The 24,630-nt window shown below is 36.7% G+C and overlaps 1 protein-coding gene across 28 annotated transcripts in view; it reads left to right on the forward strand.

The window, feature by feature from the left end:
* Window positions 1-24,630, forward strand: part of EPB41L2 (erythrocyte membrane protein band 4.1 like 2) — a 113,723-nt gene that overhangs the window by 45,871 nt on the left and 43,222 nt on the right. For all 28 annotated transcript variants that reach the window (XM_039567860.1, XM_039567861.1, XM_039567885.1 and 25 more), the window contains 4 exons: window positions 1,931-2,406; window positions 3,402-3,614; window positions 18,573-18,677; window positions 23,114-23,156. In XM_039567860.1, coding sequence (XP_039423794.1) covers window positions 1,945-2,406; window positions 3,402-3,614; window positions 18,573-18,677; window positions 23,114-23,156 — 823 coding nt within the window. In that variant the 5' untranslated portion in view covers window positions 1,931-1,944. The remainder of the gene's footprint in view (window positions 1-1,930; window positions 2,407-3,401; window positions 3,615-18,572; window positions 18,678-23,113; window positions 23,157-24,630) is intronic.

Genomic DNA, 24,630 nt, shown 5'->3' on the forward strand with positions numbered 1-24,630 from the left:
TAAGATACAAAGGTGATAGCAAAATGGAATTTGATTAGTAGTAGCTCACTACAACTAGCATACTAATATGTGGCTTTAAATAGCAAATTCTTTAATCTCAACAGTCAAATGAAACCTGCCTTTCAGAGGCCTGTTACCTCTGAGATAAGTAGTACTTACATAATGTTTAATACTTTATCACAACAAGCTTTATTAGTAGTATTGAAACTTGATGGGTTTTGTAAAAAGTGGTATAAATGGCTATGTAACTGTAATATTTAAGTTTGAAATGTATTCAGAAGTCTCTAGTGTAGCAGTAAAGCTACTAACTTTTAATTTAATTCCCCATTGGGGAATGCTTTGGTTTTAGATTGTGAAATGTTAAGTGATGAACAAAAACCCACACACACCCATGTAGCTACTTTGGTCTCAAGATGCTTAATGTGAATTTGCCTGTAGGTAGTTCAAGGCTCCTATGTCTGGGGCTTCTTAAAGAGTAAGATAACTGTCAAGATGGTGTTTCCTTTGGCTCAGTATTGTTCATCTCTTTGGCCAGAATGGCTTCTATTGTATATTTAGGCCTCTGCTAGCTTCCATTTTTTTTTTTTTTTCATTATCCTAGGGAATGGCTTAGTTTAATTATTTCTGACTGCCTATGGATGTTCTTTGGAAACCTGGAGGCAAAGTTTTGCTGCTACCTTGTGATCTAAACTAGTTCTCAATTGGCTTCAAGTGCAGTTTGAAGTGCTCTGCAAGTTAATTGCATCAACCTGAGCTAGATAACCTACTTGACTCTTTTTGGGCAGGGGTGGGGATGGGAGCTGTTGAGTTCAGCAAGAGTTCTGAACCAAGAGCCTCTGGCCTCTAAAGGCATGCAGTGATGATAATCAATTATAACGGAGAGGGTTCTCATGTTATAAAGATAGAAATGTGATTGTCACTAACCTGCTAAACTTTAGGCCAGAAAAAACAGACCATTAATTTAAAATTAATTGTTTTCAGAAGATTGTAAGCAAATACCAGTGATGAATAATGAAATCTAACCATTATAAACTTTTGTTGGACCCTTGTGTGCTTATTTTTGTTGGCTCAATTCAATAAATTGGAAAAAAGCAGTTATACTATACTTTTAAAGCAATGCAGCAAAATACAGTGCCACACAGATAACAACATTTGTATATTCTAGTTAATATTTCTTTCAATCAATACCAATAATGGTAAGATTAAAGGTTATTATTGCATATCCTGTTGTTACAGTATTACAATTTGTCTTTAATTTCACTGAAGGAAGGGTGAGCAGAAGTGATGAGAGTATAAGAGTATATGATTTTATGTTGATTGGTATGAACTTCTTATTAAGAACCTAATCTTACCTTAGTTAAAAATATATGTTCCCCAGCACTATTAGTGATTTAAAATTTCCAGGTTTTTTATATTCAGTATCATGCTCACCATCCTTTTGTCCTATTCTTTGGTAATCTTACTCTTTCACTTCCAATAATTTATTTTTAATTGGTGTCACCAAATACTAAGGGGGTTATACCTACCAGTTTTACTACAGAAGGTGGATACTCTTCTGAAAATTCATTTTCTGGGTCTACCAAGGAGCTCAGTAGAAAGAGAACTGAAGTTACTTCTGAAATAATCTTGGCCAATAACATTAGGAGTAGCTTATAATAAATGCCTTTCAGAGAGCACACTTAAAATTTTATCCTTTATCTTTCCTTCCTTTAAAGAGAAGGAAACTCTAGATCTTTTATCTGCAGAGCACTAAGTTTTAGCTTACTGGCCTTACCTGTCAACTGAAAATTTGAAAAGGAGTATTTCTTTAACCCTAATAAGTTTAATAATCTACAAGAGTTTCTAAATTACTACAAATTACTGCAAATAATTAGTCAGTAAAAGTAGTAATGCTACATAACAAAACTATTTTTATTGTTGCTTCTTTTAGTGTCAGTTGTGATAATGACAACTGAAGTTGGTTCAGAGACCGAAGTAAAGAAAGATTCTGAGCAGCTGGGACCAGACAAAGCCAAAGACAAACCTGAAGAAGCATCAGAGACTCCAGGAGATCAGAAGTCCAGGGAAACATCCTCTGGAGAAGCTCAAGATTCTTCTGTCCCAGCACCAACTAGCCAAAGTAGTCCAAGTAGACAGAAGAAGGAAAAATCTTCACCTGAAAGCAAGGGTATTTCTCGTTTCATTCCCCCGTGGCTTAAGAAACAAAAGTCATACACCTTGGCAGAGGCCAAAGATGAGCCCAAGAAAAGGGCCACAGGGGAAGAGCAAGTAGTTGAAGAAAGTGAAAGCCAGACACCAGAGGGGGTGGATCAGTCAAGAAAGAGCTTGGAAGGAGCAGCTGAAAACCGGCAGAATGCTAAAGCAGACGACAAGGAAAAACACTCTGTTAGTAGTGCTGAAATACAGGTACGTGTGGGAAGGCTTATAGATACTTGGGAGTAATTTTAATGCAACCTGATGCATGAATTATGTAACTTATTAGGATCATATTAGGGAAAAAATGACAGCTATTCCAGTTGCTAGGCTCCAGTCCTGCTTTTTGTGAAGTTGCATGCCAGTTCTTAACATTCAAACTTCATATTCTAGGCTGGTGAAGGCACATAGAGAATGTTTTGTATGAGGAGGAGCTGAGACAGTTGGCACTGGTCGGCCTGGGGAAGAGAAAGAGGAAGGGGAATCTTATTGGTGTGTATTAATACCTGAATGGAGGGAATGCAAAGCCAGACCCTTCTCAGTGGTATGCAGTTAGATGACAGACGGCAACGGACCCAAATTAAACCCATGAAATTACATTTCTAATCACAAGAAAATCTTTTTTGCTCTGATGGTGATAGGACCTTTCCTTGGTGAGGAATGTAGCTAGGTGGTGGGGGTGCAGATGACAGGCCTCCTAGGGTGGTAAAGGAGTGAGCCGGACATTGAAACAGGTTGACCAGAGATATTACGGAGTCTTCCCCTATGAAGATATCCAAAACCCAAAAAGGGTGTGGTCCTGGGTAAACTACCCTGTGTGGGCCTAGGGTCATTGGACTAGATCTCAAGAGATCCCTTCCAGCCACAAGCATTCTGTGATTCTGTATCACTTGGCTTTCATAAACACTGGGCTTTTGTTTAGTATAATTCCTGGAGCTTCTTAATAAATTCATTTCTCTTAGGAAGAAAGCCAATAACACATATTAAAAAACACAAACCTCATTTCAAGGAAAGGGGGAAAAAAAGACACATTCTGTGGTCTGAGAACAAGAATATCTGGTCCCTAAAAGAAGACCTTAATGCTTATGCTGGTTATTGTGCTTCCAGTATGTGCATAACTTTAATGGAAGTTTAATGTCTTCTTTATTAGTAGCTTATAAAAGGAATGAACAAGTTAAAAATCCTGAGTTTAACTGTATTTTATATAGCCTCCCAAAGAAGACGGTAAAGAAACAGAAGTAGAGGAAGATGCAGAGAAAAAGGAAGAAAAACAAGAAGAAAAAGAAAAAAGGGAGACAAAAGAAGTGCAGACAGCTGAAATTAAAACAGATAACATTCCTCAGAAGTCTCCAAAGAAAATCAAAACTGTGCAGTGTAAGGTGATGCTTCTGGATGGCACAGAATACAGCTGTGACCTAGAGGTAAGGCATCAAGTCTTTATATAAAGAGCTTTTTCTATAGGGAAAAGAAAACTTGCTTTCTATTATACTGAGTGTTTAATGCTATCGCTAGGAGTCAGTTAACATTTCAGTTTAAAATTCCATCTTTAAAACTATATCAGTTTATTCTTAAAAATACCCTCTAAGGTACACTAGCTGATTATTTGACAGCTCAAATTTAATTTTTTTTCTAAAACATGAAGGTTTTCCTGAAAGTAATGTGACATGTGCTGATAAAGTTTTCTTGAGTTCATTAATTTTTTTAAAGTTATCTCAGCTGGAGATTAAAGTTTAAACTTTGTTAAAGTTTAAAAGAAGTTTTCTTCAGAAAGAAAAATTCCATTACAGGTATAAAACACATATTTATATTTAAAGTTATGTTCTAGTTCCACATTTTCACGTCTGTGTGGATTGCTTGTTTTCAGCTGTAAATCACTGGGTTAGATATTGTATGTAATTTGTCTGTTAAATCTGACTTAAGATCACTAATAGAAACAGGGATTTTGGGCTGAGTAGAAAATATTTTTCTGGGTTTTATGGCTTTAATATCCTTTGAATATGTATGTGTGTCCAAGTTCTAAGTCAAATAGTTATTTTTTAATATTTTATTTTTCTATCCTGTATTTTACATTAGACCATCTGTTTGAAATGGGGGAAAACAGTTGTTCTGAACCCCACTCATGAACGTAGGTGTTGCATTTTGCATGATGTAACCAACTGATCTGCGGTGGTGCCCAGGCTGAATATCTGAGTTATGAAGAGCAGTTAAAAATCTTGTGCCTTTTCTAAAACTAGGCATCTAGATGTATCTTTCATATTGATCTAAGGACAAAACAGTGGCAATGTTATGGCATTTCCTAGATCCACTTGATTGATGGAAAAAATTTCCATTTTTGTCTAACATATATTGTTCAATTTTTGATGTGGTACACATATTACAAGTCATGTGGTAATGCAAGCTTCTGCTTGAAGCCTTTTGTCTGCTCTTGTGCTGTTTCATTTTTCCAGTGTCCATCAGTCAGTCCCTACCCTATTTGATTGTGGATTTCGTTAGGCTTCTTGGTAATTTAGTTGCTTGTGTACAAGTCCTTTTGCATTCTGTGGTATAGCACTGGATGGATACTGCTCACCTGTCGTTCCAGATCTTGCCTTTAGAGAAGGCTAAAAAAAGATGCTTGTTTTTAAGATTTTCCAAAGTTTCATCACAAATCTTATTTCATGCATTAGTAGAGCTGGCTTTTCAAACCTATTCTGTAATCAAACTCCTCCTGTCAGCTAAGAAGTTCTTATTTGTTGTTTATCAATATGAAATACTGCTTGGGAATGTTTTGCTGCAGTTTGATGGAAGTTTTAAAGTTTGTGTTTTGTAGTAGTACAAGCTTTGTTAGCAGTACAAGCTTTCTAAGGCCTCCATTTTAAAATTTACATTCTCAGTGTTAAAACAAAGCAATTATAGTTTATGTTTCTTAAAGTATGATATTTTAGTCCTACATGGATCGTTCCCTGAGCATGTCAGATGTAGACCATTTCACCATCAATCAGTCTGACTGTAAAAAGCAATAGCAAAGCCTTCATTACTGTTAGTTAAGTCTGCTTTTTATTATGCTGTGTTTCCAGAAGAAAAAAAATTATTGACATAAGCAAAACAAGAGCATGAAAAATATACTACAGAATAATGGCTCTCCACAACGCACTGTATAGGGCTGTGCATACTTATGGTCTAAAATTGCAGGAATTTTGTCACCAGAAGTACTTGGAAAGTATTTCTATTTATGTATTAGTATCTATATGTATAGAGAAAACAAAAATTGATTACAGGGTAGTAACCCTGGAGTAGCTGTTGGTTTGGGATTTTTTTTTTCCCCACGTAAATCAGAATGTTTGAATCTGAATGTTGTCTCTGTTTTAATTAAAAGCTACGTGAGTTTTATCTTCCTGGGCTTTTTCCCTGTCCTAAATGAGACTTAAATGATGTGGTGGCTTACCACAGATCTAAGAATATACCATTTTGTATTTATAACTAAAAAATTGTATTCTGCAGTATTTTAAGTCTGTCATGATTCAGTTAAGTCATTTGGCGAGAAATAAGTTTTCTCATTATTTGCAGTAAGAGTTTGCTGTAAGAACAATAGTAAAATTAATTTAAGAGGGGAAAAAAGTGATAAAGAAACAATTTGTTTTATATGTTCACCTGAATTATTTATAGGGCATGAGCAGTGCTGACTGCAATTTTATAGAAGAATTAGTGTTCTTAAATCCATGTAGAGTTTTTTATGCTCTACTACCATATCAAAATTCTTAAAGTCTCAGAAAGCTATATCAACTGATAAGTGAAATTTCAGTTTGTGCTTTCTGCAAAGGATCCTAGCAGATTTCTGATACTCTTTTTTCAGTCTTCCTTCAGTGTTTAGTGTTTGGGTAAATGTTGGTTTATTTCTGCTTTTACAAAGTTACTGAAATGATTTGAGAATTAAAAGGCAAAGAAACAAAATTTCTGCAGTCAAAGCCCAGTTTACCTTGGTTGACTTTCTAGTAAATCAGGTTTTAGTTTAGGGCAATTGTCATGATTTTAACATTCCTGATGCCTCTTCCAGTTTACTATGGACTGTAGACCAACTTCTTTATATTTAAAAAATATATATATTTGCTAATGGCAAAGTAAAACTGAAAAAAACCTTGTTTTCATTACTGTTATTTGATGTCTTTTGATAGAATTCTGTCTTTTTCTAACTGCCATTCCAAACCTTCATGATAAGCAGTAAAAAATCTGAGCTAATACACTGTTGGGGAATTTTCTGTTTGAGTTGCAATTCTATTCCTTTTTTCTTGTAGGACTGCATCAATTTGTATTCACATAAATTAAAAGGACTGTGAAAGAAAACAAAATATAACCCATTAATGTAGTCTCTGTTAAATTTTGCTAATTGTTCATTCCTATTGTATGTCTCTTTATATAAGACAATAGCTGGGAACAGGCATAAAAGGAGAGAAAACCATGATGCAGTATCTTCAGCGTCAGCACACAGATCAAGGCTGATCAGGATTCTTAGCAGTGACTAAATACTGAGACTTTTTGAAACTAATGGAAAAAGAGATGGTTAGAGTTACATTAGGGAACATTTGAGAGAGAGAGAGACCAGTCCCATGGGACCTTACAGAATACACCCACTAGTACTGAGTGAGCCTGGCTGGTGTTGCTTCAAGGCCAAACTTGACCATATTGGAAATGTCCCAGCAGTCAGGGGAACTTCCTGGGGTTTGCTGGGGGGAAAAAAAGCAAATGTCATTCCTATTTTCAAAAAACGTTTTTTAATGCCATCTTAGGTTCTTAAAATTCATTATTTTGTATATGGCCCTTTCAGCAATATGGTTAATTTTCAAATTTTCACCTTTTTTTTTGCTTGTGGGAGAAAGCAGTTCCATAAAATCTTACCTGTTCATCATGGTTATCCAAGTACATGTTTTTCTCTAGTGTTTTGGCGGGATTTTTTGTGGTTTTTTTTTTTTTTTTTTTTTTGAAGTAAGATAAAGCCCTAAATAATTGAGAACTCTTAGTCTTGTTCTGTACTTGTACGAGTACAAACCTGCGCTTTGAGACTTCATACTGTCTGGAAGGACAGATGAGTTCAGGTATAATATCTCTAGCATTTCCTATTAACAGCTTCTAAAATAGCAGCTCTTTTGTTATTGCTCATTGAATTCCATGATACATGCCAGTTGTTTAGTCTGACACCTCTCTCTTTATTTTCTTCTATCTTCCCTTATTTTAGAAAGCAGTCTTAGTATAGATTGAGGTGCTAGATGTGGAGTTCTGACAGGGTTTTTTACTTTATTTCCATTCTTTTTTCTGTCCATCTTGTTCGTAATTTTTCCTGAGAGAACAGACTATCCACTGACAATAGTCTGTGTGCTTAGGAAGAAATGCCATTTCAGTAGACCAGAAACTGCTCTCTAAACTGCTGTCCATGTGATAGTTAGATTTCTATTCTGCTTATATTCCCTTTTGCTTTGTGAGCTTAATTGAGTTTTAGACATATTTGTGGTTATGTTTCTTCAGCTCTAGTGATTTAAAACGCTTCAACGTACTCAATTTTTTATAATAGGATTTTGAATTTTGGATATGGAAAGAAGGAAACATTATTTCATAAAATGTCTTGTACAAACCCCAGTTCTTTACACACACACAACCACTTTCCATTCCCCCCCCAAGACTGAACCTGATTTGGTTTCTTATTTTGCAAAATAACACATTCTGTACAAATTAAATTTGATTAATTTCTCAGAGATGACTGAAATAGATTTTTTTCAAGCTTAAAAAAAATTGATATTTCAATTCAATAAAGGGCTCTAGTGAGCTTTTACAGAATATGTGAAACATTTGTATTGGAAAAGAGGCTGCAGTTTTTGCTTAAGGTGGATGTTTCACGAGAGTTCATCTGGAATTAGTTTTTTTAAAAATGTATCATCACTGAGACTTAGACTAGGCAGCAAAAGCCCTATAGAGGTTGTTGTGGACCAGGCTTTCCATGCTTCACTAAACATTTTTAGAAATTTAATATTTACTAAGTGACAAGTGGATATCCTAACTTGCTGTAAATTGAGTTCAGCTGTATTCTGAAACATTTGAATTCTGTAGTATGAAGCTGAGAGAGGCAGAGGGATTAATTTAAGTGAATTGGTGAAGCCCTGTAATTGTAATGTGGCTGAAGCAAATGTGTGTGTGTTGACATAGTTGTTTTCTGGCCTGGCTGCCACGGATTGGTTTTTGTAATAATAATCTTTATATTCTCAAGGATCTTCTCGTCTTGGTAAGGCAAGATCTTCTGTAAGCAGGAGGTTAATGCCACCTTATTGTCCATTGAAAAGGACAGGGGTAGAAGTAGATATTGCATAAAGCAATCATGTATCATGTCACTTTTTTTTTTTTTACCCTGGGATATTCAGATGGGAGTTGAATTTTTGGAGCAAATATATGTAGGAAACTGGATTTATATGTACTGTTTAAGAAAAAAAGAAGATAAACCAGCACAAATTGTAATCCAGTTATAAACTTAATTATAGGACTAAAAGATTTGCATGGATGTACATTTTGTTCTAACTGGAACTAGTTCAGTTTATTTTGGACGGATTAGGTACACGTGCAATTTAAAGTCTAGTTACATTAATTTCATATTAACTTCTGCTTAATGAGGCATTTTCTTGGAATCTATATTGAGTTAAAGCACCTTTTGGAAAAAAAAGTATATGTGATATGCAGATTGCATTGAGAGATACATCAGAGCGAACAAAAACTGGTTTCTGTGACAAAATGTTCTGAACGTGAATTCCTGTGGTGAGTGGTACAGAATAGAAATGGGTGGGAGATGCTCACTTGGGAAGAACATGGCTTGAAGATGCTGAGATAGTATATATGAAATCGTGGGGAAAAAAGAGCAGTTCACTCCTGGTGAACTAGTATGTTTTTAATGGGACATTAAAACATCTTTGCAAATGACTGTAATTTGATGCTGTTCTTCTGTAGTTCAGAATTTGTCATCAGATGTTGATGGAGGAGGACAGGTACCTTTGAACCCTTCTTGTTTCTTTGCCACTGGGGTTTTGTGTATTGATAATTACTTTAAGTTCTTTTTTGCAGTCACCTAGTGTTGTTTGACACTGGAGTTATTTCTTCTGACTTGTTTTTGCATGTCTTTCCTGTTGCCCTGGGCATGCCTGACATGGTTGATCTTTAAATTTCAGCATAAAGCAAATCTCAGATATTTGTCTCTTTTGAGGTTACTTTGTAAATTAATTTATCACCTCTGAGAATCATCTATTTTTTTACCTGCGTACTCTTTATTTTGCCTTAGGAGATCTTCTGACTGGTGTCAACTTGCCAGTTTGAACTTCAAGTCAATAATTTTTTATCTGTAGAACTGTTTAAACAGATATTTCAGCCTCTTTTGTAATTATTTTCTTTTTACTTCTCATCTGTCTTTGTACTTTCATTACTTTTGAAGGACCTGGTTTATAGTCTTTCTGGAGTATAGCTTCTCCAAATATCCTTGTCTAGATGCCAGTGTAGATACAACACCTAATGTACTCCACTGTCACCTAGAGAAGTCCATGACATGACAGCATAATAAAGCTAAACCTTGTGCTGGGTGAAACCTGTTCCTCAGTTCTTCGTAGTTTGAAATTCTCACTGTACTGTTTCGTGGTTTTTGATCTTCCCAGAAATGAACTGCACTCAATTCACCAATGCAGAGATTCTGATTATAGTCTTGCATGGTTGATAAAATGTGGTCTGTAAATAATTACTCTGCATCTTGGCTACTTGCTCTGGGGAGTTAAAATCATTGAGTGGGAGTAGTGTTATGAACGTTTATACCAGCCACTCTTCAAACTTGCTTTATATTGTTATTTTGGAACCTGTAAAGTTTCATAAGGCAGCAAAATATCCTCCATTAAAATGTTATATTAAATTCCTTTTACTTTTAGTCCTTTAGTTCCTTAAGTCCATAGTTTCCATAATAATAAAATAGATTGATTTTCTGTGCTCTGTTGCTCTAAAGGAATCTTCTGAAATAAATCACAAAATAATGTTGCATGCAGGTACCATACTAAACAACACAAGTTACATGTACACAATATGTGCATTCATAGAGCATGAGCAATTAATTTAATTATTTCAAGCTTAAAACTATTGTAACTCTTAAAGATAACACCTACTTAGCCTCAGACTCTTCAGAGTAATATGTGAATGCTTGGAGAGATGGAAAGAGAAAGAAGCTATTGTTGAATAGTTCTGGAGGAGCATGGCTTAAAACAACTTTCAGAAGCTGTGAACTGTTAAAAAATTTTCAGTTACCTTTCATTACTTGAAAGAAAGTTAAAGGAATAACAGCCTGTAAGTTTATCACAGAGACTTGTCAAGGTATTGAAGATGAAAGCTAATGAGTGGTATTTGCCAAAAACTGTGACTGAACCTTGGTGCTTGCTTGAAATGACAGAACCATATTAAAGGATAAAATAACTTTGATTCATGATTCAATAGTGTAATATTTGAGATGTAATGGCAGTTGAGTTTTAATAGCTTGAATGAGCAGACTGTTGGAATGTTTAAGACTTAATTTTTATGAGCAATTTTAATTTTTTTAACACAATGCAAATGATGGAATTTTGACCTACTCCTTTCCTGATAATTGACATCTGTGGGAGGTATAAGTTACTAATATATTACCGTGAACTACGTGTAACTCTTGCTTTCATGGGGGAAATAAACTTGCTTTTTCCCCCTCAATCTGTAGTTTTGTAGATAGTTGAGAGGAAATTCTGTCGTTAAATTTGGGATCTGCAGAAAAGACTTGTTCAGATTTTCTGCTATAAACTCTGTTGTAGTAGAGAATAACACAGTTCGAACAAACAAAAAGAAATGCTAAGTGCATAATGATTACTAGTTAGAAGCAAATGAAGATCCTATTGGGTTTGTTTATTGCATTCAGTCAGTGGTCTAATTAAATATTTATGACAAAAGGCATTTAAGGGATGCCAGCACTGACCGTATTTTATGCACGTACGAACAAGTGAAATATATTGGAGTTGACACAGACTCTATGGTTGCTTACAGTTTGCTAATACAAAGTAAAAATATGTTTGCTCAATGTACAATTAAGATCAGTCTTTAACCCTGAATTAAGAAAACTCTGAATGAAGCTGATATGGAACAGATGTTTAATTGTAGCTGAGTTTTGATTTGCAAATCTTTTTTTCTGACTGCTCAGATGTGTAGTCTAGGTTTATTCAAACACTAAGTGGTCTGTTCAAAGTATGACATCTTCTATTTAGAAAAAGGAAAATAGGGATGATGTTAAATTTGGCACATTCTTGAAATATTTGTCTAGATTCAACAGACACCACTGAAAGTAATGTTTATGTGTGAAGTCATCTCAGTCCCTGGGGATTTTTTGCCTTCCTCTGCAGCATTCAGCCATGGCCCCTTGCCAAGGGTTCATTTGGGCCATTCTGCCTAGATTCTTTCCTGCTGCTTTTGCACCTCCAAGGCACCACTCATGCCCTTGCTCTCAGCCTTTCTCTGCCATTCCAAGTGTGTAGCAGGAGTGAGCTCCTGTATTCCCTTGGTCTGGTTTTCCCTAGGGGTCCTTGTTTGTACAAGGCAGTCTGGTTTGCTGCAGCATCAGGAGCTGGCACTTTTCAGTTCTTCCTGCATGCAATTCAAGTGCAGGCCAGGCATGAGAGCACTTTTCATGCATCACTGGCCAAGAAGCACAGCAAAGCAATATTTTGCAGCCAAAAAATATACTTGTCATTGGCATGTATCATACTTTTGAAAACAACCCAGGCTGTCACGCATCTCCTCCTCTTTTGCATGTGACCAGTACCAATCCCTATTCTTCAAGTCTCAGGAAACAGATACTACCTGGTTCATATTCTGGCTTCTCCTTTCTGTGGCCTTGCCTTTGCCAGACTGCAAGGGATGTTTTGATTTTTTAAGCAAAACTGAAGAATGCATTAGCCTGGTCCTGGCTACAGAATTGCATTGTGTTAATGCCTGTGAGCATTGTCTCTTAATCTGATTCAGAAAATTAAAATGAAATCAAATCTTTTTTGCGCCTGTAAATATGCGTCTTTGAAAATGGTTTTGGAGATGAAAAAATTCTGGCATTTCAGGCAAATACCAGTCTCATAGTTAGTCAACTCTTGGGTACTGCTCCTGTGCTTGCCTTTAGACATTTGTCTAAAGGAGATGGAGAGGAACCCTTGGAGATGGACCCTCTCTCTGATGGAGTACTGTTGTTCTCAAATGTAATAAAATGTTTTATTACATTTCTCCAAGGGGAATGACTCAAACATTTCTAAAAATGAGTACAAGAAGAAAAAAAAATCTCTGGGGAAATAATAGGTATTGCACACCTCAAAATGTTTGCAGTCATTCAGTTTGGGAGCATGTCCTGCATCCAGCTAAGGGTTTGATCTCTGAGGAGATATGTGGAGTTCTGCCATTCTGTGGAAACCCAGATAAACTGAATGAACACAGAAGACTTTTAAAAACTGTACTTGTTTTTGTTGGCTTTTTTTTTCTTTCAAATTTCTTCAAGTGGTTAAATAAGTTTGAGATAATCCACAGCTCTCACGCCCAGCAGACAGTACATGCCTCCTTCCCACACAGAGACAGACAATGCTTAGGGTGGGACATGATAACCCATTCAATCCTTTCTGCTAGTGCAGGACTGGGAAGAAATGTTGAGATTTTCCTCTGTGTGTACTGCTAGAGAAAGGAGAAGGCAGGAGTAAGAATAGGATAGACTATTTCAGGTGGAAGGGACCTCCAAAGGCCATTGAGTTCAGCTGCCTGATGACCAACCCTTTAAGAGTAAGGAAGCACCCATGTCCCAAGGGCTGACCAAAAGGTCACATCCAAATGACTCCTAAACAAGCTTGGGGCATCAACCACCTCTCTAGGAAGCCTATTACACTGGTTGATCACCCTTGAGGTAAAGAAATGCTTCCTAATGTCATATCTAAACCTCCCCTGGTGCAGCTTTGAACTGTTCCCACATGTCCTATCACTGATCCTAGGGAGAAGAGCTCAGCACCTCCCTCTCCATCTTCCTCAGGAAGCTGTAGGGAGCAATGAGGCTGCCCCTCAGCCTCCTTTTCTCTAACCTAGACAAGCCCAACCTCCTAAGCCAGTCCTTATAGGACCTTCCTTCCAGCCCTTTTCCCAGCTTAGTTGTTGCCCTCTGGGTATACTCAAGGACCTTCCCATCCTTCTTAATTTGTGGGCCCCAGAACTGCTCAGAGTACTCAAGGTGTGGCTATACCAAAGCTGAGTGCAGCAGGATAATCGCCTCTTTTGTCTGGCTGGTTGAACACAGTGTTTGATGCATCCCAGGATGGCGTTTGCCCTCCTGGCTGCCCAGGCTCTCCCTGCTGGCTCACTCTGAGCTGCTGCTGATGAGCACCCCCAGATCCATTTCTGCAGGGCTGGTCTCCAACCACTTCTTTCCCCATTTATACTTGTGCTCAGCATTACTCTGTCCCAGGTACAGAATCTGGTATTTGCTAAACTTCATGCCACTGATTGCCTAATGCTCCGATCTGTCCAATTGCTCTGTAAGGTCTCTTGTCCCTTAAGAGAGTCAGTAGCACCTCCCACTTGAGTATCATCAGCAAACTTGCTAATGGTGCATTCAACTCCTGCATCCCTATCATAGATAAATATATTGAACAGAACTGGTGGCTGTGAGTGTTTATATTGCATCAGTAGTTGGCAACTCTTACATAGCCAAACGGATCCATGATACCCTAATTCCCAGTTGCATAGAAATTTCCATTGTGTATGTCGGCTGCAATTGCTTTGCTCTGGTTTGCTCTTTTTTTGGGGAGGTAAAGGACAGAAAAACGCTACCTCTGGTTTTATGAAGTGATTGCATTATGAGGTGGCATCTGCAGTGTCTAAATACAGGCTTGAAATTGGTACTAGAATAACCTTGGTTACATGTGTTCTTTTCATATTCTCACTTAAAAGACAGCATAACTTGGCAGCAATACAGAGTACTGCTGATCTGAGTACTATTGTGGTTTAAACTGCTGGCTCTATGAGCATGTCCTCACTTCTCAGCCTCTTGGTATAGCTAGGTTGAATGTGCTCCCTTGTTGTGGGACTTACACTTTTACTGACATTTCTGAATTAGAATTTGGAACATGAAAATGTCCTTGTTTTTAGTGTTAGTATTTGTTGTGCTATAAACACGTGTGTATGTACCTGTTGGCGTTTTCGTCAACAAATGGGACGGGGAGCCTGGACAGACGCTCCAGGAGCCTTTTTATTATTTTATTCTGTTATCAGTCTCGCATACAGAGTTGAGACAGAGATGGTACAAAGCTCACACTGTCGCAGACATCCAAAACTGCCTAGTTACAGAACATTCTTAAAAGCTTCTCAGCTAATAGCGTGCTTCTAAAAGTTACAGACAACTGTTTTAACCAATCCACAATAGGGCACATGTTACAGTGGGGATACTGTAACACACCTATATCAAACCAGGAGTCCCGTGGAAAAGAAATATATATGTGGACAGATTCGTGGTAGATGTTTCAGAGATGTTTATCTCTCCAGCCGCATGGCCGGGGCTCTGCTCAGGAACTCCGCAGTCACGGGACCCGAGGGTCCTTCTGCCCGCGCAGGGAACACAAAACAACCAATGGGGAATGAGGCTGACCAGGGGCAGGGAAACCCCGTGTCTCCCCCCAGGGCCCCTCTCCCAGGGCTACACAGCAGGGGGAGGAGACCCCACCAGGCGCATACATCTGTTGTACACAGTACTTGCTTGTTATGCCTTATATAATAATACACAATATTCCATTATTAAGCTTAAACTTCTCTGTCTTGCTAAGCATATTTTTTGCAACTTTAAAACCTATCTCAGCTAAACCTAAAAACTCTAACCATTGTTTTAAAGTCTTTGCTTGCTGTATAATTGTATCTTCTTCAAGTTTTCGCAGCCAAAGCTGATCCCTAAACTCTTCTGCTTTATTCCTGAAACCTGCTTTCTTCTCACACCTAAAAGCTTTTCCACCTTTTGTGTTTCCCCACAATACCTGTACTTAAATGTATATGTATGCATACATGTATAAGGATACTGATTATAATTTACATATTGGTTGTGACTATCACTTGACATCTCAGACACTTAGTAGAAATTGAAATGTAATCCATTTTAAAAAGTAACAAACTGTGCCAACTAGGATGCTGCCTTCTTAAGAGTCCCCTGCTCTATTAAAATATTTCTAATTTCTGAACTGACTGGATCACAATAGTTATCTTTAGTTCATGCTTAGAGACACTCTGCTAAGAACATGAGTTTTTCCAGAAAAGTATGTTATCACATAATTTAAACTGTGTAGCAATGCCTGTCCCCAAATGGTTTAAAAAGAAATTGCATTTGAAAAGTTTGTTTTTGCAAATTAAATACTCTTTTAGATTTTTAAAATGATATCTGTATCTATATAATAACTAGGAGTCTTTCAATTTTACAAGTAGGATCTTATAATGAAAACCATTGCTGGTACTGAGAGGCTTCTTATGCTTTTTTATCCATAACAGAGCTCTATAAATACTAGTTGCTTTTCATTTTGCTGCTGTCTAGAATGTAGGCTAACAAACTTGGGCTTCATGACATGGTGGGGTTTTTCCTTATGTGGAAGAACTATGAAATGACAAAAAGATGTTTAAAGATACAGTGGACACTGATAGTGTATCTAAGTTCTTTGTTGATTATGACTTCCTAATAAGAAACCGTGCAATATTTTATGGTTATACTTGCAATATATTTCCTGATTTGCCTGCTTTATGTTTTTATATGTCAAAAACTTGATATTAATTGTGGGTTTTAGTATATGAACTTTATAAAAAAGCAGCTGATTCCAAATGTGGGTTTGATATGATAGCATATATTATTTTTTACACTAATCTATAGATGTCCTTTACTGAAATATGTATAACTGAAACTTGCATTTGCAAGGTGTGATCACCGACCTGCACGTTGACTTTGGAAAAAAAGTGGTATCTATTACATGCATCTAAGCAGACTAAGATTCTTTGAACTCTCTCTTGCTTATACTTTTCCTACTTTCAATTTACCACTTTTCAATATTGGTGATTTTTCTTATTAAGCTGAAGATGAATCTGACAAGAAAATTAAGTGGTTACTTCAGATGCTATGGGGAAGTAGTCATCTGTCGTTCTTGAAGAGTAAGATTTTTTGAAAGTACCAAACAGAATTAAAATTCCCCGCTCCCCATTTCAGAAGTCACTCTGACTTCTACATTCCATTGCCTTTCTACTTGTGCTACAAAATGTCATCATTTTATAATTTTGCTTCTGTGAAAGCTTTCTGATCTTCATGAGTAGAATGTCTGCTGGACAATGCGATTTTAAATAAAGCTCTGGATTCTTGGGGACTAAACCAACAAAGCCTTCACTCTTTGCTCCGTGCATACCTTCCTTTCTCCCCTCTCCCTCCGCTCTTGGCCTTTACCACCCTGTACTGTGGAGCCAAGCTGCAGGAGTGCCGGGACGGGGCATGTGGAGTGCTCTGCCACTGTCTGCGGGGACAATGGCCACAGTGTCACCAGGGCCTACACAGGGGCAGCCGATGGCGTTTCTGTGGAATGGCAGTGGTGTGTGGCATCTACTGAAATCTGTAGGATAAGCAAATGCAAAAATTCCTATAAGCTGGCAGGCCTCTGAAAAGGCCATGTTGTGGCCTCAATGATAAATGCCACAAATAGCAGAGCTGTCATGAAGGAGTTAGTTCAAACTGGAGACTGCATGCCAGTCATGGTCAGATTTGAACGGTGGAAAGAACTTCTCATCTCCCTACCCCTGAGCATGTGTTGTGAGCTGTCTGCTCTAAATCTTTGTCTCCTGTCAGCTGCCATCTCCAGTACAACAAATCTTTTTGTTAAAACGTGGTGCACAGAAATAGAGCCTGGACCTGTTTTTCATTACTAGCACTACAGACATATGGAATGTTTACATCCCCAGTTTCAGGTACAAGAATCACAGAATGATTGATAGAATGGTTTGGGTTGGAGGAACCTTAAAGATCTTCTAGTTCTAAACTCCCTGCTTAGGCTGGGACACCTTTCACTAGACCAGGTTGCTCAGAGCCGCATCCAACCTGGCCTTGAAAACTTCCAGGGATACCCAGGGACGGGGCATCCACAACTTTGCTGGGCAACCTGTTCCAGTGCCTCACCACCCTCACAGTAAAAGATTTCCTCCTAATATCTAATCTGCATGTACTCTCTTTAAGTTTAAAGCCATTACCCCTTGTCCTGTCACTTTCCTTCCCTTCCCTTCTCAAAGCCCTCTTTAGGTACTGTAAGGCTGCTGGAAATGTCACAAGAAGAACAGATAGAATTTCAGGACTGACTGCCATTTGCTTAAGCTCTAGTAATACTGAGCTCACCAAGTGAGCTTAGAAGTGGCCATTTAAAAACACTTTTTAATAATGTGTTAAAATTTTGATCAGTTCTCAATTACTATTACAAAGTAGTAGACTATGATACTGAAACTAGCCTCAAATAAAACCTTCAGGTTTTTTTCCTTTATTACTGACTTCCACAAATAATATTTTTAGGAAGAATAAACATTTTGAAGATTTCTTATTTTTGAGCATCTAATGAATTTGTTGGGTACTGAGAGATTTCAGAAACGCACGGATAGGAAGCAGCCATCTTATTTTCTGCCCCTCAGAACAAACCACTGCAGTATACACAACTAGACATGTTGTATATGTTCAGCTTGTGCTTGAGTGCTACTTCTGCTGGTCTGAGCATCGGCTCTTAGTGGTCTGCTTGTACTTTTTGTCTTTGGAAGATAACACACTTTATTTTTCAGTGCATTCATATCATGTGATTCTTAAGTCACTGAGACATATACCAAAACGATAAAAATGCTAAAGTTAATAGATACAAACACTGTAGAAACTATACTACTTTTTAGACGATAATATAGAAAAAGTTGGCTCAAATAAAGAAGTCTTCCATTATTTTAAAAATAAAGATCCAGAAAACTATTTAGTAGCACTTAATAATACAAAATATTTAGATCTTTTAGGCACTGAATTTTCCTTCTGTATTTATGTTGTTGTTTTGGTTGTTGGGTTTTTTTATGTATTGAAAAAAAAAATTGAAATTTCTGTACTTTTTGTCAAGGATATGTATAGCTTTGAAATACCGTGAAGAGTCTTTGTAAGAAAGCTTATAGTTTTATAATCTGCTTTATCGACATTTTAAGGTTCCCTGAATAATATCATCGAATAACAGTACCTGTAATTAAGGACCTTACTTATTTACTGATATTAATTTTCTCTTTTTTCTTATTTTTTCTTATTATTTTTCTTCTTTTCCTATCCTCCTACTCCTCAGAAAAGAGCAAAAGGACAAGTGCTGTTTGATAAAGTATGTGAACATCTCAATTTACTGGAAAAGGACTATTTTGGGCTGTTATTTTATGAGAATTCAGAACAGAAGGTAAGCCTGTATGAGGATTTTGTTTGTTTTTCATCATTGCCACTCACTTCAATAGTTTAGTGAGGCATATTCTATTAAATGTTTACCATTACAAACAGTTGAGTAAATTTTGCTGCCTTTTCTCATAGATGTGTAAGAATACTTTGTTCGTGAACATGAAGGGAATCTAGCCCATATGTCTGTATCACTAGGCCTTTGAGTTCCTCTTCTACTAATTTTAAGCTTAAAGAAAATTTTTGACATTTGTAAAGAGACTGGAGCTGGTCCATCACTAGTATTGGATGCTGATTTTACAAATGAATGGAGTTTGAGATTACTACATTTGAAAGGATTTCTTAAATACCATTTGGTAACTTCAGTCTTCTTTTGCACTTGCTTCTATGTTGGAGGGTTGAGCACATCCAGATTGCTCGGCTGAGGAAAATCTTAAATCAGTCAGTGGCAAGTGCTGCATTAATTACCAAAACCCAATTTATCTTTCTAGCATCTTAACATTTACAGTTATGGGCTGGGCTGCCTGTTGCTTTCTCCATGAACTAAAGATATACCTGTGGTCATCTTTTTCTTCATAAAAAGAACCTCCCAGATGAATAATTACAAATTGAAGCAGGAAAAGTTGTATTTCTTTTAAATCTATATTTGTAGTAGAAGCGTCATTACATCATACTACACCTAGAAGTTTTTGCTTTTTTTCTGTCATCTTCTTCTTAACACTATTTTTTAAAAAATTAAGTCTAGTTTCATGGTCTGAATAAATCTGAATTTCTGATAACTTCCATTCAGATAAAGCTGTTTCTAGAGTTATTTGCTTTGCTGCAAAGCTTTCTATGCTGTATTGAGCAAAATACTCAATTCCTCTATATTAAAAATCCCCATATACAAAATGAGCTTGTTATATTATTACTGAGATATTTAATTTTTGTTCTTGATTTGTAAACCATTTCTAGACATAAGAACTTATTTGGTGTAATGATGAAGAACATCTCTGTTGGTCTTCTAATACCATAATCTTAATATTATCTGTTATTTTCACTTGTTGCTTTACTTGTGCTTCTCACTATTGAAAAACTGTACTGTACCTACACAATAAAATAACATAAAACAGCAGTCTGATCTCTGGCAAGAGGGAAAAGGTCTAATACTAGACCTGGGATCCTTGACCTATACCAGAAAATAGCCCACCTGAATAGATCTGAGGAGATAAAAAATAGGGAGCCTTGAGTTTTTGAAAGTTCAGCAGAAAAGTCTGGATTGGTGTAGGATTATGTCTTTTTTTCCTCCCCCTTTTTTTTAATGTATCTCTAGTTGGACTAAGACTTCCTTGGTATTCTTCAGTCATTTGAATGGAGAAACAGAGTTCCACTCTTTAAAAAGACCCCATCTGTTTTTTCATATGTCTTTTTCCTTGGAGATACTAAGAACTGGACTGGATATGAACCTGGGCAACCTGATCTAATTCAAAACTGGCTCTTGAATCACACTTGGACCAGTTATGTCCAGAGGTCTCTTTCAGTTTGAATGAGTCCTTGAATTCCTTATCCATTGACAGTGAAGGTGGTACTGTAGAAACACTCATAAGTATCTACATAAATTAAGAGGTATTTACATATATTAAGCAAGACATATCTGATAATAGGGTCCTTATTCAAAAGTAGAATAGATCACTTCTCACCTGAATTATGGACAGCAGCAGGCTTTTATTTAAAAACTTCTGGAGAAATCTGGTCCCATTTGTTATGAAGACTAAACAACCACTGTTGTTGGATTTTGTCTTCTTCATACAAATACATGCCTAGTGTTATTTGGAGAAACTTAAAAAAACCTCTTTTCTAGCAAATTTACGTTTCCCACCTCCTACGTTCTCAGAACTTTTGCTGGTTTAGGGTCCTCTTTTTTGTTCACCTCTGTAGTTTGAGTTACTTTTTAACTTCAGTACCAGTTCTTTCTGATTTTTTTTTTCCTGTGTTATGACTGTTGCCTTTTTAGATTAAAATGCCACAAATCCCTGACCTCCAGTCCAGTCAGTACTAAATGCTGAATGATGTGTTTTTCCCATTCTTGTGCACTCATCACAGCCACCCATTTATGAGCCAGCTGTTGAACACAACGGCAGCTGTGGCGTGTGGCAACTGAATGCCAGGCACTCTTTTGAATTAGAGCTGCTCCCCAATGCACCATCGGGGTACCATTGGAGGAGGAGTCCCATTAGCTCTTCTCCATGGGTGTTCTGTGCAGCTGGGAGAGAGGTTATGTCTTCCAGTCAGACTTACTTTTGTTAGCTTTAATACACAGTTTAAAACTATTTAGGCCAAATTAATAATTAATGATTTCTTTCATTTTTTGCAAATGTTAAATTTATTAGCCTGAAGTTTAGTTAGGGATTTCATTGCATTGCACCCTCAAAAGTTCATGAATGCTCCTTTCACACTGTAATTGGTCTGCAGAAGTGTTAGAAAGCTTCTGCTCTTATGTTTTGGGTGCCAGCTGGAAATGCTGCTTTTCTGAATTTGTACAAAATACTTTTGTACTGGTAGAGAACATTTTGTTCTTTGACAGACAGTACATTACTTTGTCTCATCTATAACCTTACCATTCACAAATTAAACAAATAGATTTCTGCCTACTGAAGCAAAGTAGTGTGTATATACTTTGTCTTTTGTTTTGAAAGACAGACCTGTCTATTCTGCATTAAGAGCTCTAATTTAGGGTAGATTCTTTTGTGGTGTTTGTTTTTATCCATAACAAAAGGGACAGATGCAAAAAAAAACCCCACCCGTGTAATTACGCCTAAAAATGGAATATAAGCATCTGATTTTATTTGACAGAGCAGTAATGAAAGTTGGTGGCAAAGTCTGCTTCCAATAAGCTCATTTCAGAAAAATGAGAAAATGAACTGTATAACTTGTGTAAAGAAAGGATTATTCTTCTCATCTTGCAGCATATTCTGTATTGTATGTTTCTTTTCTCCTGCTTTGTAGTGATAAAAGATAAAGCACTGAAAGTAACATGTACTCAGGAATCCTATTTTTCTTTTGTAGTTTTTCCATGCAATATTCTCTATTTACTTTATGCTATATCTAAAATGTAAGGGTTTAAGACACTTCTAGTTATTATAGTTGTAAGAATATGGCTTTGTGTAATTTCAGAATGGAATTCTTGCCAAAACTGAAAACCTAGGATGATAACTGTAGCTGAAGTGAGTCTCAGTTAAAATTATTTGAAGACTTACATTGTCTTCCAAGGCCTTTCCATGTCAAGGTTCTTCTAACAGAAAGCAATTTTTCTGGCTTAAGCATTATAAATGGTATCCAGGATTTTGGAGAAGTGCTTTATAACACTTCCTTTGTAAAAATGTTATCGACTTTGCCTTCTCTGGAAAAACTATCATAGCTATGGAAAGTAGAGGTCACAGATGTCTTAAAGCAAGAAGTGGAAAATTACTGTCCTTTTAAAAAATTACAATTGTAGTAAATGATAAAAAGGGGGTTTTGCTTTTAATTTCTAAATAGTATTAATCTAATATATACCTGGTGCAGTTGTTATGAAATCTACTTGGACCAAGCTCATTTACAACAGGGAACTTGGTATTTTGGGCCATATTTATAGGAGACACATTCTCTATCAGCAGAGAGATTTGCACTACTGCAGGAACATAGTTCCCCATTCTCCTAATCCATACAGACCTGTGAACTAGACTAGCATTTTTGTCTTGAAAGAAGTTGGACTTCAGGTGCAAAAGCCCCTAGTACAGACTGAGGGTTATGGTATTGGGAAACAGTGTTGCATCTGGAATTTGTTTGGTACCATAGACGGAAAAAGGCTGGATCACATTATACCCAGTATGCACTGCTTTGCTAGGTTAGGTGAAAAACATTGTTAGAAATATGCATTTGGCAACATTTGTGCTGGCAATGAGGTGTTACCTCAGACTTCAGAACTGCAGATACCTGCAGTGGTCTGTGAAAAAGCAGATATTGTCCTTGGCAATAGGCAAGTTTCTAATTCTTCCCTACATTGCACATCTGTCTTCGGAATATTGCAAGACCTGCTGTCAGGCTGGCTGTATGCATGTGTGTTTCTTCCATAAGTGTGCTTCTGTGTGTCTGGCCATGGGAAGTAAAGGTTCAAACTCAGTGAAGGAAAATCTCAGTAACTGTAGTCAAAAGGTTTATGTTTCTAGTCTTTCACACAACCTGTTTTTTAACATATACGGGTAAAACGAGTAAACAGGATTCTCTGAGTTACTGATGAATATATGTTACTGATTCCTTAGTCTCACTTCCCAAAGATAAATTTTTGGTTGATCTGTCACAAAACAGTCTCTTTGCCAATATCAGTAGCTATTTAATAGGTTGCACAGATTATATAAAAATATTTTTGGTATTGAGGATTTTAAATGCTGGCTGTGGTTTGTTTGTTGTTTTGCTTTTTTTCAGAATTGGCTAGATTCTTCGAAGGAAATTAAGAGACAAATTCGAAGTAAGTACTTCTGTATTCAGATGTTTTGCTCCTTTTATTTCCTCACAGAAATATTCTTCATAAATTTAGTAGCCTGGATGTTGATTGCTTACAGCTTTAAAGTAATTTCTATCTGATAATGATGTATTCAGCCTTAAAACAGAAAGCAAATCTCCTATTTCCATCACCTGTCCAAGTAGGGGAGAGAGAGTCAATCAACATTATGCTGTAGAAGTTAATTATTATATTGTATTATATTATATTATATTATATATCAAATATATTATTGCCCCAAAATTTTCCCTTGTTTTGTGTGACTAATAGTTGATACTTTTGCATCCTGACACAGTAGATGTTTTTCAACTTTGTCCTGATATTTGGGTTATTGGATGGAAAATGTGATCGTGCAAAGATGGTCATGATTGTTGCTATAGGACTTTCTTACTTCGAAGACTCACCAGAAGAATATGAACCTACAAAAAGAGAATTAATATGTTTTACAGAAAATGTATATTCTTCAATACTGATCGGTCCACCACTGCCTTTTTTGATATGTCCATCATTTTCAGAATGGAGATGGAATAGAGAGCATAATCTTGGAATGTCCCACTACAGTGCTTTTCAGACTGAATCTGCTTGAAATGCCTTTTTACTTCCTATACTCAGAACATGATGAGTAATTTATTTTACTCTGTTTGCAGAAAACTCTGTCAAAGCTCTTCACTAGCTGAGTAGCTTTTGTAGTAAATGGGGAGTGCATGGGAGTAAATCGAGGTGATACTCTGCCAGAGTCTACATATCACAAAATAAGTAGCCACTAAAACATGCTAGACAGCCCCTCCCTTACTGAACTTCTTCCCATTGCTTTACTCATTTGTGGCCAAACCAGGGTTGTTGTTGTTTTGTTTTCAATGGAAAGCTTTTGGTAGTACCTGATAGGAAATGTAAGTAGGGAGAAGAGGGTGATGATAATATTTATTTATATGCTTAGACTTACAGCACAATGTGAATTTAAGCTAAGAAACTGACTGTACTTGTAATTAAGAACAGCAGTGTGTTATTTATAATGACAAACAGATGGTTGCTTTACTGCTGTTAACTCTACTGTTTTAAGTCAACACTCATTTTTTCCAGGAATCATAGTGATGTTAATTCCATTTTCTTTAGATCTTTGCCATTGATGAAATCCCTTAATAGGAAGGTGTGGTTTATATTTTCAGTATAGAAATGAAAGATACAGAAGCATCCCTGGAAACTATTTTTTTGATACAGCATGCTCTTGTGTAGGCAAACTAGACCTATTAAAATGGTGAATGTACTAATATTCAAGTAGCAGCCGTACCTTTAATTAAGGAAAAGTTACTGGTATTGTAACTTTTGCAGGTCTTCAGTGAAAATCTATTAGTTGTCCAAATATGCAGGCTAAAGGCTGTTTTGTTTGGTTTTAATAAATGACAAAAGATTGAAGATGTTGATACTTTTTGTATCAACTTTG

This window comes from Corvus cornix, chromosome 3 (assembly GCF_000738735.6).
Source record: "Corvus cornix cornix isolate S_Up_H32 chromosome 3, ASM73873v5, whole genome shotgun sequence".
NCBI lineage: Eukaryota > Metazoa > Chordata > Aves > Passeriformes > Corvidae > Corvus > Corvus cornix.